General features: G+C 42.9%; 1 protein-coding gene across 1 annotated transcript; it reads left to right on the top strand.

Annotated features, from left to right (window-relative positions):
* Nucleotides 1-3,572: 3,572 nt before the first annotated feature.
* On the top strand, nt 3,573-16,058 carry LOC130485653 (collagenase 3-like). The gene is made up of 10 exons (XM_056858873.1): nt 3,573-3,739; nt 6,315-6,463; nt 7,447-7,572; nt 8,599-8,760; nt 8,970-9,078; nt 9,450-9,583; nt 12,069-12,228; nt 13,169-13,272; nt 14,656-14,706; nt 15,667-16,058. The coding sequence occupies exons 1-10, from the start codon at nt 3,588-3,590 to the stop codon at nt 16,056-16,058; spliced, it is 1,539 nt and encodes a 512-aa protein (XP_056714851.1). The 5' UTR covers nt 3,573-3,587.
* Nucleotides 16,059-19,905: the final 3,847 nt, after the last annotated feature.

Here is a 19,905-nt window from a genome sequence, read left to right as displayed (position 1 = left end):
TTGGGGAAGCCGCGTGGCAGTGCGAGTCTCAGGCGCTGGAACAGCGTCACCAGCAGCGTCACCGGCAGGGGCTTGCACCGGCATCGAAGAGGCATTCCCAGGGACTGAGCTGAAGTCAGCGCCTGAAGTCAGCTCAGTCCCTGGGAATGCCTCTTCGATGCCGGCGCAAGCCCCTGCCGGTGATGCTGCTGGTGACGCTGCTGGTGATGCTGCTTGCACTGCCACGCGGCTGACTTTAGTCAGCTCCCTAGCCCCTTTTGGGCTGGGTACATCCCTTTTTGCAGACAGCAAGCCACTCTGGAGGCGGTGCAGCTGTGCCGTCCCTGGGAATGCTGCCACTACCCACCCCATTAGGATTGGGCTGTTATAGGCTGCTTTGCCAATGAAGAAAACTCAGACCTCAAGGCAGCTAATAATGGCTTGGATTCCATCCTGCTCTGCAGTTCTGCTGAGTATAACATGTTCCTCGTCTTGCATTAGGAAAAGGTTTCTCACACTGGTGGGAGGTGCCATCATGTGGAACGGATCTGTGGGATCCAACCCAATATCAATCAATACAACTGTAAAATAATCAAAACAAAAATGTAAACCAAAGAACAATTTACAAAAACACAGCTGCACTGAGCATGGCACCAGCACCAAAGCATTCAAACTCACACATAAAGTTGCCTTATACTGAATTAGACCATCTGTCCATTGAGGTCAGCGTTGTCTACTCAGACTGGCAGTAGTTCTCCAGGGTCTCAGGCAGAAGTCTTTCATGTTACCTATTGCCAGATCCTTCAGCTAGAGATGCTGGGGATTGAACCTGGGACCTTCTGCATAGAAAGCAGAGGCTCTTCCACTGAGGCACAGCCCCTCCCTCAGGGGCTCCACATTTTTATTACATATAAAGATAAAGTGTTTTTAAAGAATTATTGATTTCATGGGGAGAAGGCACATGTTGAACTTAATGTTTCTGGGCTCCTTTCAAGGGGCTGTTGTTTATTATTAAAGTCTTTCATAACTTGGGGAATGCATACTTGTAGGGCCATCACTCTCTTTGTAGAAACCTGTGCACCTTGTTTGCCAGTTTTACAGCCTTTATCTTCATGATAATCTTCATGATAATCTCAATCCTTTTGTGTCATGGCTCCACCTCTGCATAATAGGCTGCTTGAGGAAGTGCATAAGGCAACTTTGTGACCATCCTTTAGGAAAGAATTTTGATCTGCTGATAGTTGATCTGGTTGGTTTTATTATCCAGACTACCTGCCCTGACCTGGATGGCCCAATCTTGTCAGATCTCAGAAGCTATGCAGGGTAAACACTGGTTAGTATCTTAGATAGGAGACCACCAAGGAAGTCCCAGGTGACGGCAAACCACCACTGTTCGTCTCTTGCCTTGAAAACCCAATAGGGTCACCATAAGTTGGCTGCAACTTGATGGTACTTTCCATCATCATCCAAACAACCACCAATGGAGTGAAGCTAATGGAGCAGGACACTGACACCTTCCCACTCCAACTGCAATGCACTGAACTCCCAGAAATACTATTCCTGAGGGTCATGGGCCCCCCAGCAACCGTGTGTGTGTGTGGGGGGGAGAGAGTGGGGATCTGAAGTGGGAGGTGGAAGTCAGTGGAAATTGCTCTCTTATCCTCTTCCAAAAGTAGTGTTATACCTCAAATGTGGCTGCCCTTGCACTGGATCCAATTTATTGTTGTTTTACAGTTTGGTTTTTAGTTGTTGGTGACATAGAGTATTATGGAAAGATGGGATATAAATATTTCCAAATCAGTCAATAAAATGGTTCATCTTCTAAGACACTACAGATCTCTCTGTTATTTCACCCCCAAAGAGGGATTCTTTGATAGACAAGGTTCCAACGCTTGTTTTTCAATGTCATGGGGGTTGCAGAAATCTCAGTGTGCATTTGAATGTTTCAACGACACCAATTTTTATAAGGGCTTCAGTTCAGAAGCCTCATTTAGCTATCCTTTGCAGGAGCTTTCATAGCCACACTAAATTTTATGATTTCTTTTACTTCATTTATGCCCCGCCTTTCTCCCCAATAGGGATCCAAAGTGAGTTCCATTTTATCCTCATGAAAAGGGTAGGTTAGGCTGAGTGTGAGTGACTGGCCTACGAGCTTCTGTGGCAGAGTGAGGATTTGAACCTAGATCTCCCACGTCATAGTCCAGCACTCTGACCACTACACCAAACTGGTGCTTGAACATGTTGACTTGCTATAGTACTGGTTTAATTCTGGTACTAAAGTAGTACAAGGGCTTCCACCTTAAGAAGTTTTTTTTTTAATATGCTGATTTTCTCTACTTTTTAAGGAGAATCAAACCACCTTACAATCTCCTTCCCTTCCTTTCCCCACAACAGACACCTCATGAGGTAGGTGAGGCTGAGAGAGCTCAAAAAGAACTGTGGCTAGCCCAAGGTCACCCAGCAGGCTTCGCGTGGAGGAGTGGGGGGGGGGAGGAACCCGATTCTCCAGATTAGATTCCACTGCTCATGTGAAAGAGTGGGGAATCAAACCTGGTTCTCCAGATTAGAGTCTGCCGCTCTTAACCACTACACCATGCTGGCTCTCCTTCAAAACCGAGGATAGGTGCACTGCAGATGCCAAAGAATCATATATGGAGCCAAGCTGTCAATTCTACCAGATTTTTGTTGCAGAAACATCAAATCAAATCAAGTTTATTTACGGTCAAAGACCAGCAACAGTTGACTTGCAGAAACATCAATTCAAAGATGGTCTGAAAAAACATGGGGGAAAGCTGGCAAAGCAAAGACTAGCAAATGAGGCTGGGGAAAAATCAATGTAGGTAAGAAGTCAAGCTGGAACAACAGGTCTGGGCAGAAGTGAGTGACCAATGTGAAGCCTTTGTGTATGTGTGTGTGTGTGCTGTCCATAATCCAAGGCAGGGAAAACCCCCAAGTGAAATGATTTAACTAAATTTTCTTTGGCAGTATAAAGACATCAACAGAAAAAGAAAACTGTCCTTATGCCTAAATTAAATTATTTCTCTTGCTTGTGGGTCTTGGGGGAAGCTCTAGTGTCAGCAAATGGCTTTGTTCAATTAACCCAAGCTTTTAAAACATCGGGGGTTGGGGGTGGGGGGGATTGGTGTATAAATAGTATGATGCTCGGGGGGTATAAATAGTATGATGCAAACTCTTTTGCCCTTGAATAAGAAGAAGGCTGCGCTGTTATCTGTCAGATAAGAGATGAGTCAAATCTTTAGCTGCATTCACTATAAAAAGGATCCATTGCAGGCAACCTGAAAGAATTGAGAGCTGCAGAGATGAAGCGTCTGATTTCCATGATATTCCTATCCTGTGCTCTCGTTCTTGGCTTGCCTTTATCATTTCCCAAGACTGCAACATTAGAACCTGACGCCCATCCAGTTGACAATCTACTGTATGCAAAGGTAGCTATGTGCACATGCATCCATTCCCTTTAACATTTCTTCATATTGTTCTTCTGTAATGGTTCATTTTCCTGTGTTCTCCAGAATTATTTGGATGCCTACTACAGTCCAGGACTAGTTCAGAAAAGGAGCACAGATTCTCTGCCATATCATCTCAGACAAATGCAGTCATTTTTTGGCCTGAACACTACTGGACAGCTGGACGCAGACACCCTTGAGCTGATGAAACAACCACGGTGTGGCGTCCCTGATGTGGCAGGTTACAACCTTTTCCCCAGGAAAATGAAGTGGCCAACATGGAACTTGACATATAGGTAAGACAAGTAGTTTTTTCGTTTCCTTTTTTGCATTTGTACATGGAGACTGCATTCCCGCAAATACCAGTCTTCTTGTCCACATTATCACTCCCCCCACACACTGATTTTCAAGAACTCAAAGCCCCAAATCTTGATGCTGATGCTGTTTCTGAAGACAAGGTTGGATTGTTTGGTACAGTTCAATGCTACACAGTAACTACCAGCAATTTTGTTTAAAGGATCTATCATAGACCAGCTTCATCCACAGATGTAAACATATACATGCAACTGTCAGTACTTGCCAGCAATGGCAGCCTATACATGTGCAAAGTTCCATGTGTCATGCATATGAGTTACAGCCCTCTGAATGTGGCATGCTCTGAATGTCAGTAATTGTATTTGATCCAGTGAACCACATACAGAAGACCTATTTGTAGGACAGAGTAGGGTTGCCAGCTCTGGGTTAGTAAATACCTGGAGATTTTGGGAGTGCAGAAGATGGGGTCTGGGAAGGTGAGGGATCTCAGCCGGTTATAACGTCATACCGTCTACACTCCAAAGCAGCCATTTTCTCCAGGGGATCTGATCTTGGTCATCTGAAGATCAATGGTAATAGCGGGAGATCTCCAGGTGCCACCTGGAAGTCGGCAATCCTAGGACAGAGCCACAGCTACAAGTTGTTCCATTCCAACCACAGGGAATTCAGTTATAGCTGCAACACGCAGTAGCATCTCCTGTGAGCTCCTGTGTACACCATTCCTTACTGTGCATTTTGTGGAGGAAATGGTGTACAGATATAGGGGGTTACCGCACTTGTATTCCCAGCGATGTATTAAGAGTTTGAAAACGTTATAAAAAATACTGTTCGCACTTTGTTTGGACCCTTTAGCTGTGAAGACGTCTTCCAACCATTTATAAGCCGTGGTATCCAAAAACCCCTTTAAAGCGATGTTTTTTACAACATTTTCAAACTCTTAATACATAGCTGGGAATACAAAGCGCGGTAACCCCCATAATTGAAATTTCCTAACGGGGTAATAGACCTATTTGCTGGCAGGTTTGCAAGCTCTGGTTCGACCTTAGTATGGCAAGTGTTATGATCGGTGGCCATAATGTCAGTAACTGAAGAGGCAATGGAGGGGAAATTCATGTGAGAAAGGAGAGCCAAGGACGACAGAGGAAGAAAGAGCATGCAGAACCACAAGGGGAACGAGAGAAGTGTATTGACCACTCCTACAGTGCCACCATAAGTAGAGTCAGTGGGCTTAGAAAGGTGTATCTGCTGAGGATTGCACTGTAAATCTCTTAAATGTGTTTAGAAAATTGGGCAGTGTTCTGTGTGGACTAGGCCTTGGTGCCATAGGATGCTGTGGTGGGAATCAAGAGAAAGCAAGGAAATGAATGGCATCACGTAACCATGTGCTGGAGAATCAGCCCTATGAGCATGACAGCCCCTTTCCCCATCTAGGCTACACTTTTTCCCCCAGGGAAGGACTAGTTCTTTAACTCATTGGGAAATAGGGTTGCCAACCTCCAGGTACTAGCTGGAGATCTCCTGCTATTACAATTGATCCCCAGCTGATAGCGATCAGATCCCCTGGAGAAAATGGCTGCTTTGGCAATTGGACTCTATGGCATTGAAGTCCCTCCCCTCCCCAAACCCCGCCCTCCTCAGGCTCCGCCCCAAAAACCTCCCGACAGTGGCGAAGAGGGACCTGGCGACCCTAGTTGCAGTTTAACTGAAGAGTTAGTGGGAATGTCCATGGGATCTCTGTGTGTTTGTATGTCTGTATAAACTGGATTAACAAACTGAGTCAAATAATTAACAGGAGCTCCATTAGGAGTCAATATGGAATAATTCACAGCATCCATACTTTTTTTTCTTAAGAGGAGAAATGGATTTTTTAATTGGTTGTGGTAATGTAATTTTAACAGCCTTCTTGTTTTTATTAAACAATAACAGGGATTATGCAGATGTCACACTGGCTCCCCCTGTCTCTCCCACCCTCTGATATGCTAATATGGGTTTTTAATGTTGCTTTGAATTTCCCAGCAACTGCTATTTATTGAGCACCATCTGTGTAATAGATTAATTATTTTTATTATTTAATATTTTAATTAATAGACAATAGATTTTAATTGTTTTATTGTATGAATTATTGTATGTAACCCGTCATGAGCACGACATCAGTTGGGGATGAGGGTGGGCTAGAAATCGAACAAAAATAATAATAAATAAATAAACTTCATTGACTTCTTTGGATTTTGATTGTAGGGCACCTGGCTTTTAAAGCAGTTTATAAATAATTCAGGGTATTATGTATCATTATTAGTGGCCCGGGGCAGGTGTTGCTCACATTTCCTTGTGGGCTGCGAGCAAATTGGAAACCTCTGTATAGCACTTATCAGTTTCACATGCTTTAGTTATTCACATCATGGTCAAAATGTTGTGCTTCACATTCCTAGATAAATGATCGGAGGGGGTGGGGGAAGGAAGGGTTAGGAAAGGATTCCCTACTCACCATATCTCTAATATTCTACCTCAAAAACAATCCAGAAAGGTTTTGTAACTTGGCATCTGTCACTTAAACAGAATTATAAACTACACTCTGGATCTGAGTCATGAAGGAACAGACCAAGCCGTACGAGAAGCGTTCCAAGTATGGAGTGACGTCACCCCTCTTCGTTTCACCAGACTCTTGCATGGCACAGCGGACATTGTGATATCTTTTGGAAAGAAAGGTGACTGAAAGCAAGATGTGTTCTTGCCACAATTCTCTATAAAATTCAAGCCCCAAGCCTTGCTGTAGTGGGGCGGGGGGATATACATCTAAAATATAAATAAATAAATATCCTAATGTTGGCCGATGACAGTTTTTCAACCAACAGATTCGTCCCTTGGTGTCCCGGCCCAATAAGCACACCAAGGAGGAGAAGGTTTAAAGATTTATTATTCTGCTGAATAATAGGCTCCAGTCCGAAGAAGAAACAGCCACTTTTAGTCCAGCATAAGGTTATATGCTTGCCAAGATGCCAATCATTACAAATGTCATGTTCTCCTCCTCTTGACATCATTCTCTCCCCACCTTAGACATACAAAGTCATGTAAAGCCCACATCACATCTTTCCAGACCCGTGATCAGAAAAGGGAGGCAATTCTGCCTTTAGGGCGGGCAATTTACTATGCTAATGAAGCAACGCCTCTATCCTCTGGGCTTGGCCGAAGCAACTACCTCATCGGCAGGCTAATTAAACAATCGGTGCTTAGAGCAGGGCATGGGGGAGACTGGATACACTTCTTATCTCTTGTCTCCTACAACCGCATCAGAAGTCCGTGAATCCACAGCTCCTTTCATCTACTTCAGAAAGCTGCTCTCATTATTTTCATTAACCCTTAGCTCAGGCCCACATTAACATTGTTGATCAAATTTTCATAGGAAATATCAACATTTAGTTCACCATATTGAAGAGCCATCTTGCTATAGTGCTTAGAGTGCAGCTTAGGATCTGGAAGGCCCATGTTCGGATCCCTGCTCTGTTGTGGAAACTTGTTGTGTGCCATTGAGGCCAGTCCCTCCCTCTCTCTCTCTCAGATTGACACACCTCACAGGCAGAATGATGCTGTAAACCGCTTTGGATCCTCTTTGGTGAGAGAAGCACACTATCATTACAAACATTCCATTATTTGTAACAACTGATTATCCTTACGGTGATTTATTTTTTAGAACACGGGGATTTCTTTCCATTTGATGGGCCGTTAGGCCAGCTGGCTCATGCTTTCCCTCCTGGTGACAATATTGGTGGAGATGTCCACTTTGATGATGATGAAACCTGGACCAGTGATTCCAGAGGTAGTAATACACAGGGCTGGTTTTTTGTTTTGTTTTTGGTATTTGTAGAGTCTCCAGCAACAAGGAACAAGCATGGAGGTAGGGGCCCTAACCTGGATGGACTAGGCTAGCCTGATCTCGTCAGATCTCAGTATGGGAGGCCACCAAAGAAGTCCAGTGATGCTATGCAGAAGCAGACAATGGCAAACCACCTCTGTATGTCTCTTGCCTTGGAAACCCTACTGGGTTGTCATAAGTTGGCTGTGACTGGATGGTACTTTATACACAGATGGAGGCGGGTTAGGGCTGGCACTCATGCTTTTGTCTTCAAGTCACAGCTGAGTTATGGTGATCCTGTAGGGTTTTCAAGGCAAGAGACGTTCAGAGGTGGTTTGCCATTGCCTTCCTCTGCATAGTGACTGTGAACTTCCTTGGTAGTCTCCCATCCAAATACTGACCAGGGCTGACCCTACTTAGCTTCCAAGATCTGACAAGATTGGCCTAGTCTGGCTATCCAGGGCAGGACTGTTTAGTTAGCAGTTTATAAATCTCTTAAGTTTTAATTATTTTACAAGCATACTAAGTCGTGCTTCATTTGCACACAGCGTTGCCAACTGGAAGGAGAAAATCTTCCTGTCCTTTTAATGAGCGAAATGGGCAGTTGAGGCTTAGTTAAATAACATCAACTGGAAATTGCTTGCTAATCAAACTTAGATTAAAAGAACAACTAGAGGGGCCAGTTTAAAAGTGACAGTCCTGTTTTCACCAGAGCCCTTCTGTTGCAGTTAATTTAATTTTTAAAAATGTGTCTCCTTACTGTTACTACTTTGCAGCACCTAAATGTAAAGAAATAGAGGAGTATGAGTTTTAAAATGTAGATCAATTTATATATTATTCAGCCTGTCGAGACCAGCTGGCATGTTTACTTATAGGTAAAAGGGAGGGGAAAACCCACATCTTACTCTTATGGCAGGCAGAGTAGGAACCTAGCTTTAATGAGAAGTGATGCTAAGGTTTAAAAACTCAATTGGTTCTGCTCTTTTCCAGCTTTTAATTTGTTTGCAGTTGCAGCCCATGAATTTGGCCATGCTTTGGGACTACAACACTCCAGCGATCCCAGAGCCCTGATGTACCCCCTTTATACCTACGGCGGCTTGAGGGACTTTGTCCTTCCTGAAGATGATGTGGAAGGCATTCAAGCTCTTTATGGTATCCTATTCATACATAAACCTGGATTTCCTAAGAGCAGTGGCTTGGTTCTCATGTGGTTCTGTGCATTCGCCCAGGTCTGCCTGCAAATATCATTCTCAGTCAAAGAGATGGCTAAATACTGGCAGACAGAATTGCAGAAGCGAGACATAAGCTAGATAATGAATAGGGAGCTAGAGGTAAGCAGTGGCCACTGTCCATTTTTGCAGGTTCACCAACAAGAACAGTCACTTCTGAAACTCCAAGTAGATGTGACCCAAACTTCTCTGCAGATGCTATTGCAGAAATACACGGGGAGAAAATCATATTCAAGGACAGGTAATAAACTGACAGAGGCATTCTCCATTTGCAGTTCTTTAACCACCATCCTTCTGTAATAATTATTAATGAATGCTATTGTAGAGAAGATATGTAGTAAAATGAAGGTAATGTGAGTCACCACAGGGCAATCTCTAAGCAGCATTGTTCCAGCCTTACAGCAATAGTAGAAACTGTGATTCCCCTCTGTGTTTCCCCCTGCAAACTTGCTATGAATCATGACTGGGGAATTATTTCCATTATCCAAGCTCATCTGGGCTTCAATCAAGATCCTTTGCTCCTGCCTTATCTTCATTTATTTTGGCTCTATGGTTAGTTTTGACCTGAAGTACACTTACCAAGACAACCATTGCTATTTTTTTCTCAACCAGATTCATGTGGCATCACAATCCTCAGATGTCTAGTCAAGGTTGGGTTGCCATTCATTCACTTTGGCCAGGAGTTCCAAACCAAGTTGATGCTGCTTACAGCCTTCCAGACGAGGACCTTATTTTCATATTTAGAGGTGAACACTGTTATGTCCTTCATATTAGCCTTTCTACAAAGCCCTGGCCCTGCATTAACATTATCTCTAGCTATTTTATCAGCTGACTAAGTTGTCCAAAGTTTGGAGTTGTGTTAAGGGCTGCATATAATAGGTCCAGGTTAGAAATGTGTGTGTAAATTGCCATGAAGTCACAGCCGACTTATAGCAACCCCTATAAGTTTTCAAACCCCTGTAAGGGTTTTCAAGGCAAGTGATTAAGCAGAGGTAGTTTGCCATTGCCTTCCTTTGCAGAATATTCCTTGGAGGTCTCCCTTCCAAGTACTGACCCAACTTAGCTTCCGAGATCCGATGAGATCAGGCTATACTATACCATTCCACTTACCCCAGGTTAGAAATACCCACTGAAAAAATTAAGAAGATCTGGTGTTTATTTATTCATTCAAAGCCTTATATGTTACTGCAGTGGGAATGAAGCATTTCAATATGGCAGTTCTTGTATTCGCACTTCTCATGTTAAGCCCCAGAAGAGAGAATGTAACTCTGCTTGAGCGTTTTTACACTGCAGATGCCCTTCTTTGGTTTTGAAGGTAGCATGTTTCTGACTTTTTGCAGCCAAGTAGCTCTGCCCCTCCCTTGACCTCTGTGAGTATTTTAAGGATGCTTCCTTTGTTTTGAAATAAGAGCATCAAAGACTATCTTTTATGGTAATCCACTTCTTTGTTATACTCCAAAATATATTTCCAACCCCCCTGATATACAAAATCCTGGTCTTTGTACATCCAGGTCACTGAGAACATTTACCTTCTGATCCTGAACAGCAAAGGCAACCCTGGATGGGTCATAATCCAAGTTCAATACTACTCAATGTTCAAAGACCCTTCCAGATCAGAACATTCGTGTTACTTGTTTAGTTAGGATCGATAATAAATTCTCTACCCATAGAAACGCTCATCTCTTTGCTACCCATTCAGGTCCACTCTTAAGGAAGGACCATACTCAATAGCAGTGTGAGTGTTTTGCATGCAAATAGATTCAGCTGCAATTACTGGCACTTCTAGTTAAACAAATCTTTGGTGGGATGCCCTAAACCATGTCTTTGCCACCATCCCACCAGATCCTTTCCCCTTCAAGTACTGTACCCCACACACACTAGAGATGAAGTTGAGGATGTTTCCCCTTTCCAACCCAAGATCATGCTAGTTTACCTGACACAGTTGATGTGCTCTACTGACATAAGGATGGGGGTAGCTATGGTGGGCCAAAGGGAAATATTAGAGCTTCAAGAAGGAACAAGCTAGACCCAGGCATGTTGACAACCAGCATGCCCCCTTACGCTTCCAACAAGGCAGCTTACCATCTTGGATTTCTCTATGCCCTGCAGCCCCTCTATAGAGTTGCAAATTGCTAAGAAGACATATTTTTAGAGGGTAGCCATGTTGATCTGCAGTAGAACAGTTAGAGGTGAGCCCAGTAACACCTTAGAGACCAACAAGGATTCAGAGTGCAGACACAGTAGAATAGATGTGGAGATCTGAGTCCTTTTATCCTAGTCAAAAGGTAAGAGGGGTGTTGTAAAGAATGCTTGTAAAGGATGCAGAAATTCAATGAATATTGTAATCAGCTTGATAAGAGGAAATGCTTGGGGGCAGGAGCAGAACATGGACAAAGAGAGAACATAAAAGGAGAACATATTTCATAAATACACAGACTGAGCTGAAAAAACATTTTTGGGTATATTTTCAGTTTGGGAATTTCAAGATGTGCACTCCTAGTTCCTTGTCCATTTTACCCTTTGATTTTTCTTGTATTTGTACTCATTAAGGTAGAGATATTACAGGCAAGGAAAAAGAACCAGTTACCTATGCTCTATACAATGGGCTTTAGATCAAATCAAGCCTGAACTGACCCTAGAAGCTAAAATGACTAAACTGAGGCTGTCGTTCTTTGGACATATTATGAGAAGAGAAGAGTCACTGGAAAAGACAATCATGCAAGGAAAAGTTGAAGGCAGCAGGAAAAGAGGAAGACCCAACAAGAGATGGATTGATTCTATAAAGGAAGCCACGGCCCTCAATTTGCAAGATCTGAGCAAGGCTGTTAAGGATAGGACACTTTGGAGGACATTGAGTCATAGGGTCGCCATGAGTCAGAAATGACTTGACGGCACTTAACACACACATACAATGGGCAGAGCCTCAGACAGTCCATTTCCTACAGAGAAGAAAAACTGGTGGTAGCTTTGCTACTCTTAGGCGGCAATCCTAAAAACACTCTCCTGGGAGTAAGCCCCATTGAATTACACGGGACTTACTTCTGAGTAGCCGTGCTTAAGACTGCTCCCATATTTCTTTCCATGCTCTGTATTGTAGCCACTAACAACACTGTCTTGGGAAGCAGAGCTGGGGAAAACTGCTATGTCAAGCCCTGTTTTATAATTATCCCTGTAATTTTATTCTCGTTACATTAATTCATTATTTTATTTAATATATCTCCTTTTCTACAGGGAATAAATTTTGGGCTGCAAAAGGCTATGCTATACTTCCTGGCTATCCCCAGAAACTGTACCAACTCAGATTCCCAAGCAGCGTGGAAAAGATAGATGCTGCATTTCATGATGTAAAGAGTGGAAAGACAAAGTTTTTCACTGGAGATGAGATATGGAGGTAGGAAGGAAGTGGTAATGTAAAGAATGTGGCTCATTTAGTCTGCGTTCATCCACGTCTTGCAGTAAGACTTCATAAACGTTTGCCAGATGTATTTTAAAGGGTCTGAACCCAGCAAAAGTTCTTTCTCTGTCGTGATGGCACAGTCTGTTTACAATCCGTTACAGCACTTTGTGTGCCATTCTGTGGTTTATGTGGGGCTCAGATCTTTCCCCATGGATCTTTCATAAGGTAAATCTGTTCCAGGTTTCCTTTACCCCAAGGTTGGCCAATTGCCTTCCTTTCCTGAAACTTTCTGTCACAATTTGCGTTTGAATGACTGACTCAAGATTTGTTTTCTCCTCACAAAGCATATTCATCTTATGTGGCTCTTGGCTGGGCAAAGGCAGTCTGGTATTGCAAGGACACCATTCTAAAGCCACAGACTCATAAAAACTGCATCGGTTTCCTTCGTATTTTCTCTTATCAGGCACCATGTTATCAGTAGCATAAGTGGCTAGAGAAACTGTGAACAATTTTACTGGTAGCTAATATTGTATGCTCAAACCAACAAAGAATACTTTGCACGGTAACAACAGCAAGTCAATATACTCAGAAGTAGACTATATGTACTAATATACCAAGTAGAATATAATAAGTAACATTCCAAAAGCAGTATCAACTGGTTCAGTGATCAAACCATAAATGTCCATATAGAACAAGAGACAAAAGCAACATCAGTGGAATTACATGAAGAAATGTATATAATGCCAAGGGACGGGATGTCCAGATCAATCTAGATCAATCCGTTCTAAATGAAGATTTCATCAGCCTTTTCTTGCAAACTGTTTGTCTCTGTTTGCTAGAAGAAAAAGTTGTCTCCCATTCTGAGGTTTCTAAAAACTACATAGAACATGTCACAAGACTCGTACCATGTTTCTCACTAATTTTGATATTCCAGCTATGACGAGAGATTTCAGTCTATGGATCATGACTATCCTAAATTAGCAAAGGAGGAATACCCCGGAATTGTGGACAAGGTCGATGCAGCATATCAACAGAATGGTAACAATTTCCTACCAAAAAAAATGTTTACTCTGTTGCAGAGTTGCGGGAGTTTGTCTGAACTGAAGCCCTTGTTGCCAGTGGGTGAAATCCCAAACATGTGGGTGTGCAAATGTGTTGGCATACTGTCACTCAGACATATACAAAGAACAGATCATGAATTGTGTATCATCCTTGTGCAGACAGACACATGCATAGTCATATAATCACTCACACACACACATGCAGACTGATGATCCTCATTCCCTTAAGGCAGCACAACTCAGACTTCTTTTTCCCTTGCTGGCTAGATTGCATCTCTCCACTGTTTCTCTGGTCCCCATCCATGCACACGGGAGTATGTCATTCAAGAAATACCATTCAGCTGTCAAAGGCCTTTGAGACAGTAGTTTCACTACATCTGATGAAGGGGGCTCTGTCCCATAAAAGTTTATGCTACATATGTTAGTCTTTAAGAAGAAGAGTTGGTTTTTATATGCCAACTTTCTCAACTTCTTAAAAGAATCAAACCAGTTTACAATCTCCTTCCCTTCCTCTCCTCACAACAGACACCTCGTGAGTTAGGTGGGGCTGAGAGAGCTCCAAGAGAGCTGTAACTAGCCCAAAGAACTGTGACTAGCCTAATGTGCCACATGACTTTTGTATCTAAACCCAGCAGCTGAACATCACTTCCAGTTAGCAAGGGATGAAATTGACAAAAGATGGTTAGGTGATTGCTTTTGGTAAACATCGTAAAAAAGGGGGCCTGGTATATAAAGGGGGAAAGAATTGAACAGGTACTGTCCATCAAATATCTAGGGGTGACTTTTCAGTTGAATGGTCTAAAAATGGAACATCATAGGCAGGCCGCAAATTTAGCTGAAAGATCATCCTATAATTTAGTAAAAAAAATTCGTACAAGGGGAGCCTACTTTATTCCAGCTGCCCTTACATTGTTTCAGGCAAGGTCTATGGCCAAGATGTTGTAGGAACCTTACTGGGTTCCTCTATGTCCAGTTATGCCCCACTGGAGCGGGACCAAGCTAAATTTCTTAGAGCAATACTCCAAGTTCCACCATGCGTCTCGAATTCCTGGGTGCATTTGGAGACTGGAATGTGCTGCAATATACAAGATCCGTCAGACAAAGCGGGGGCTTGGCAATCTAACCTAAAACGGAAAATATTAATCTGAGTTTTTTAGCTAATATTAATTTGTTTAATTTATTTAAGAATAATATATTCCATAGTTTTAGATACTGTATCTTTTAATCTATCTTGTAATTGATATGAATATTTTAATGGCTTTGCAGTATTAATCAACCTAAATCTGACAAAAGGTGGTTTCATAACAACCATTACATCACACTTAGGGTTACAGCTGTTAACTTGTCCCCTTTCTTGCAGGTTCCATTTTTTTCTTCCGTGGGTCCGTCCAATTTGAATACAGCATCTGCCGTAAAGGAATAATCCATACTTTGCAAGCAAACTCTGTGCTAGGCTGTTAAGTCACAAGCAGTTCTGTTAATACAGCAGTTGTGTCATTGAAAGATATTGCAAAACATGGAAGATAGCAAGCATGGTAAATTCTGATAGCATGGCAAATTGTCTGCCATTTGGATAAGAAATATGGCCTATCTACAATATATTGAGTCCAAATCTCTTCTGATTGAAGAAGCCGAAACATATTTCTTCTTTAGTAGGAGAGATGCAACTGAATTCAGCATAGAAATAAGTTCACTTGAGGCATCTCTGGCAGAGAAAATGTGTATCTATGACCAGCTACACACCATTGAGCATCTTTCCATAAAACCGTCATGAGGAATTTAGTGATTAGAGATGAAAAAAAAGATCTGAGGTCTTCCCATGATGCATGTTGAAAAAACATCAAGAAGATACTTGGCTGTGTTGTCATCTGGATTTGTGTTTTGCATTCCTATTGTTTTTTAGTTCTAACGTCATTAACTTAGTTTACCCAGCAGTAGACCTTGTATACTTACCACCTCCTCACCATGTATACCTAATACCTTCTCAACGTCTATCTGGAGTAAGCTCCTCAATGGCCTATGAAAGAGTATGCTACAATAAAACTACTCCACAACTACATCTCCAGTTCTTGATTTCTCATCAGTTTGTTATCAACATGTGAATACTCACAGCTGAATGGTTAAACCACTGAAGAGCAACATGTGTGTTTGCTCCATGGTGTTTGGCCCCTTCTCTTTTTCAGACTTTCCCTTTCTCGCTACTCACTACTGGGTTACTGCCCCTCAAGCAGTGGATATTTCTTCTTGGCTTTTGTTTCCTCCACTTTCACTGCAAGGGGGAGCATAGTATTTCCCTGTCCATCCTAGCTAATCATGCCACAAAAAGCTAGGAAAGACACTTTTGGATATTATTAATTGCTCCTTGGCACAGGGGGTATTTCTGAAGGTTTTGAAAGAGACAGTCAACTGTTCTTTGATAACACCTATCACCTGTTTGGTACCTACCACCTGTTCGTACAACCCTTGCTGGCAGACTGGGTCTGGGAGACAGTAAATGCCTTCCTGAGAGATGGGGTGGTCATTCCTGCCTTGAAATGGGCAGTGGTGCATCCACGCCTAAAGAAATCTACTCTGGACCCAGGAAAGTTGAACAACTACTGTCCAGTCTCAAATGTACCATTCTTGAGAAAGGTGATTGAACGAGTGGTGGTTGGCCAACTTCAGACATTCCTGAATGAAGCGGATTCTTTAGATCCATTCCAATCTGGTTTCACACCTGGTTATGGGACTGAAATGCCTTGGTTGTCCTGGTGGATGACATGAGCTGCAAGATGGACCCAGTAAATTCTCCTGGACCTCTAGGTGGCTATTGATATCAACAATCATAGTATCCTTCTGGATTGCCTTTTGGGACTGGGACTTGGAGGCCCTGTTCTTTGGTGGTTCCAGTCCTACTTGAAGGTAGATTTCAAAGTGTGGTGCTGGTCCCTGAAATCTGTCCTCAAACAATCTTAAAACACCCTCTTACTGATTCTCACTCTCTTGTTTCTCATGTAGTACAAGAAGATTCCTGCTTCCACTGTTAAGCTCTTGTCCCCTATTCATAGAGGACTTGCCAACCCCCCCTCCCCTCAGCGGCACACATACCCTGAGCCATTTGGTCACCTGATAATTAAAGAATTTTACTTGAGAACAACAAAGAGTTCAAATGCTTTCCATCCTGAACTAAACTATCCTCCAAAATATTCCTTAAATGTGGCATTAAGGGCTGATCTTGGGCACCTTTCATCAAGGCAAGCAATCCTTCATGTATGCTTTGGATAGTTGTGGGAAGAAGCCTCTCATAAGCAGGAAGAAGCAGAAACAAAATGGAGGTTGGCAGATTTGCCAGACCCGGGGGTCTAGGGAGACAAAAATTCAGAGTTCTGGTCAACCTTGGAGGTAGGGTTGACAGCTCCAGGTTGGGAAATACCTGGAGATTTTGGGGGTGGAGTCTGAGGAGGGTGGGGGTTGGAGAGGGGAGGGATTTCAATGCCATAGAGTCCAATTGCCAAAGCAGCAATTTTCTCCAGGGGAACTGATTTCTATCGCCTGGAGATCAGTTGTAATAGCAGGAGATCCAGCTACCACATGGAGGTTGGCAACCCTCCTTGGAGGCCATGAAGTTAGGTGGGTCATGTAGTTTGCTTTCATGTTTTTAGGGTTTGAGTGATGTCAAGAGGAGGCCAGAAGGAATCTTTTTTGGGGGCTGTTGGCTTCCATGTCTTACTGTATTTTGGAAATGGTCTTTATACGTTTGCAAATGGAAGTATGTGTCTAGCCCTGTGTCTATATTGCCCATTTGTCCAGGAGTCATGTGTAGATGGGGTCTGTGATAATAGGTCAAAGTACTAGAATCAAATATCATTTCAAAAACCACCTTTCTTGACTTTCTACAAATTGCCACTTGTCTAGCAGAAGCCACAGTTTCTACAACTGGATGCAGCAGTGAAAATATTTGCGCACAGATGTGGCTTTGAAAAGCTAAAAACAGATGGGAGTTAGCATTTTATTTTTCAAAAAAATAGATCCTGAAGTTCTTAATGCAGTTATTCTAAGCACCAGATATTTTGGAATAAAAATATTTGTGGGTGTTGGTAACTGCTTCCTGGCTCTATCTTCATGTATGTATTTTTATTACTGGAACCTAGGTGGTGATTTTGAATTTGCTATTCTCTTCCTTCCCTGACTGACCCCATTTTGGAGAAGTAGGGATATCATGCCCTCCTTCATCATCCACCAGAGAATTCCTGTTAACCCACCTCACCCATACATGCCCAAGTACCAGCGTTTATTTGTTTTTAAACCCCTTGCAACGTTCCAGTCTTGCATAATGTCAAATGTCAGGCTATCTCACCCAACAGCCCCATTGAGACCTTATGTTTTACTCACACACAGTGGCTTTCTTTGCAGGGTGCAAAAAATTGAGGGATTACTCTATAGGCAGTTTGTACAGCTGAACGGAGATGAACAAGCTGTGAAGACGTCACGTGTTCTTTGACATTGGTTTAAGAAACTGGCAATCAACTCGGACTTTGTGACTCATGCCCTGTCATTAGAACATCTGAATAATGTAATTCAGCATTGGTGTTTGTTTAAGCAGAAAAACCCCTGCCACAATTTATTTATTACATAAGAACATAAAATGCGCCATGCTGAATCAGTCTGGTGGCCCATATAGAGCAGTGCTCTGTTTCACATAGCAGGCAATCGTTTTTAGGGCCAACAAACAGGTCACAGAGGCCAAGGGTGTTATGGTACCCAAACATGCCCTAAGCAAGCCTAGGACACCCTGCATGGTGTACAGGACTCAAGCTAGTGTGCAAAGGATGGAGCAGTGTTGTGTAGCCAGAGACAAAAGCGGTCTCCTGGCATCCATCTTGTTTGAGCCAAGGCTGTAGCAAGCTGACAGGACTGAAACAGCAAAGTTGGGCCATACCCTCCCCTAAAAGGAATATTGCCACTTCTCCATGAAGACAAAAGAAGACCAAGATAAGCCGTTTACATTTCCATAGCCTTCCTGTAGTAGAACACAAGCATCCTGCCATACCTTTTCACGCTATCCAGATGTACCCTTAATCCATCCTGTCACCAGCCAAGCCCTCTCGCTGACTCACCTTCCGGACCCCACCTTAATCCCCAAGTCTATCACTCAATGCTTGGACACTTAATCCCAAGTGTCCTAGCCATCATTTTTTGATGGTTTTATTCACTGCACCCGATTAATCATATCTCAAGCAATCAAGCCTTTGTCACTGGCAATGTCCAGCCATTCCCAGCCATTGCCAGTCATAGCCTCCAGCTACATTTCGGGGTATAAGTATAGCCCCATTGGCCGCAGTTAAGCTGCTACCACTTCCTGGATCCAAAGTGTGAGCCATGGTACTTGCGTGTATCGTATTCCTAGCTAGTAATGCTGGCCATTACCTAGGTTTCTTTGCTGCTGCCATTCTGGACCTTGCTCTTCAGGAAGGTAACTATAAACCTGCTTGGGACTCTTAAACCTTTGTTTTCTGAGCTGTGTATGTGTTGGGAACTGTGTGTGTGTGTGCAACGAATTTGATTACTTTTAATAAAACCCTTAACATTAATAAAGCTTCCTCATTATTGAGTCGCTTTCCATTGGTTTGAGGAAGAAGCAAGCAGACACCAGAAAACACATCAGTGAGCACCACAGCCCATGAACACCACTTTGGGGGTCATTGCTTTAAATCAATGCAACATGGAGTGTTTTATTTTGGCTGTATTGTACCTGTCTTCCTTTCTTCCTCAGTAATGAATTGCCTTTTCTAAAAGCACCTTCTTATAACTTATACATTTCATTATATGCTGCCACTTATTATCTTAAGCAGTATTGGAAACTGTTTGGTCTTTTGCAGTGGGATGAGAGGGGAGAGTAAGAATGAACTGCCCTATACATTTTCATTGAAGTCCTTTACTGAGGTTGTGTGTTGGTGGCACATAAATAGCACACAGAGGTAGGGCAATGACATCCTATCTGAAATCCCATCGCCTGATAGACTGCTTCCTGTTGCTTCAAGGTAAGTTCAGCCCTGTCAGGGAGAATGCAAGACAAGTAATAAACACGAATTCAAGCAGGTAAGCAGTGACAACAGAGGAAGTGAGCTCACCATCACCAACCAGTAAGAGCTATCAAATCACTCCATATCCTATAATATTGAACCCCTCCCCATACAGATCCAACGGGGAAATTCCATATAGATGGGAGCATGGCTAATATGGTTTATAGGTGGTTTCCTTCAGAACCTGCCACTCTGAGTGGTAGGTGAAACTCGAAACCTGCTAAAAATTAACCCTGCCCGTTTCTGCCCACTCTCAATTGTTTGGGTTGGTTGGCACCACTTCTTACCATTCTCCTCCTTCATTTTCCAAATAATTAGCTGATTGTTTACCGCCCATTTCCTGTCTGACTCCAGGTTTGTCAACTGTCTGAAGTACTCCCTGATGAAGAGTGACTCAACAGATGAAACAAGGCGGGTGGGCGAAGTCCAGGAATAATAAAAATCGTGACCCGATTCAATGTACACAGACCGACAGGTGTTGCAATACAGGTGCAGCTTTTCGTCGGGGATATTTAGTCTCCAAAGAGCACCAGTATTGAACTCTGTTC

The sequence above is a fragment of the Euleptes europaea genome, chromosome 12 (assembly GCF_029931775.1).
Source record: "Euleptes europaea isolate rEulEur1 chromosome 12, rEulEur1.hap1, whole genome shotgun sequence".
In the NCBI taxonomy this organism is placed as follows: domain Eukaryota; kingdom Metazoa; phylum Chordata; class Lepidosauria; order Squamata; family Sphaerodactylidae; genus Euleptes; species Euleptes europaea.
Note: the sequence above shows the minus strand (reverse complement) of the source record. Positions and strands in the feature narration are given on the sequence as shown.

Bases quoted from the DNA above. Each gene is read 5' to 3' on its own strand.
- LOC130485653 (XM_056858873.1), top strand. From the start codon at position 3,588: ATGCAGTCATTTTTTGGCCTGAACACTACTGGACAGCTGGACGCAGAC. The intron at 7,573-8,598 runs GTAGTAATACAC...GCTCTTTTCCAG, and splicing joins CTGGACCAGTGATTCCAGAG to CTTTTAATTTGTTTGCAGTT. The intron at 8,761-8,969 runs GTATCCTATTCA...CCATTTTTGCAG, and splicing joins AGGCATTCAAGCTCTTTATG to GTTCACCAACAAGAACAGTC.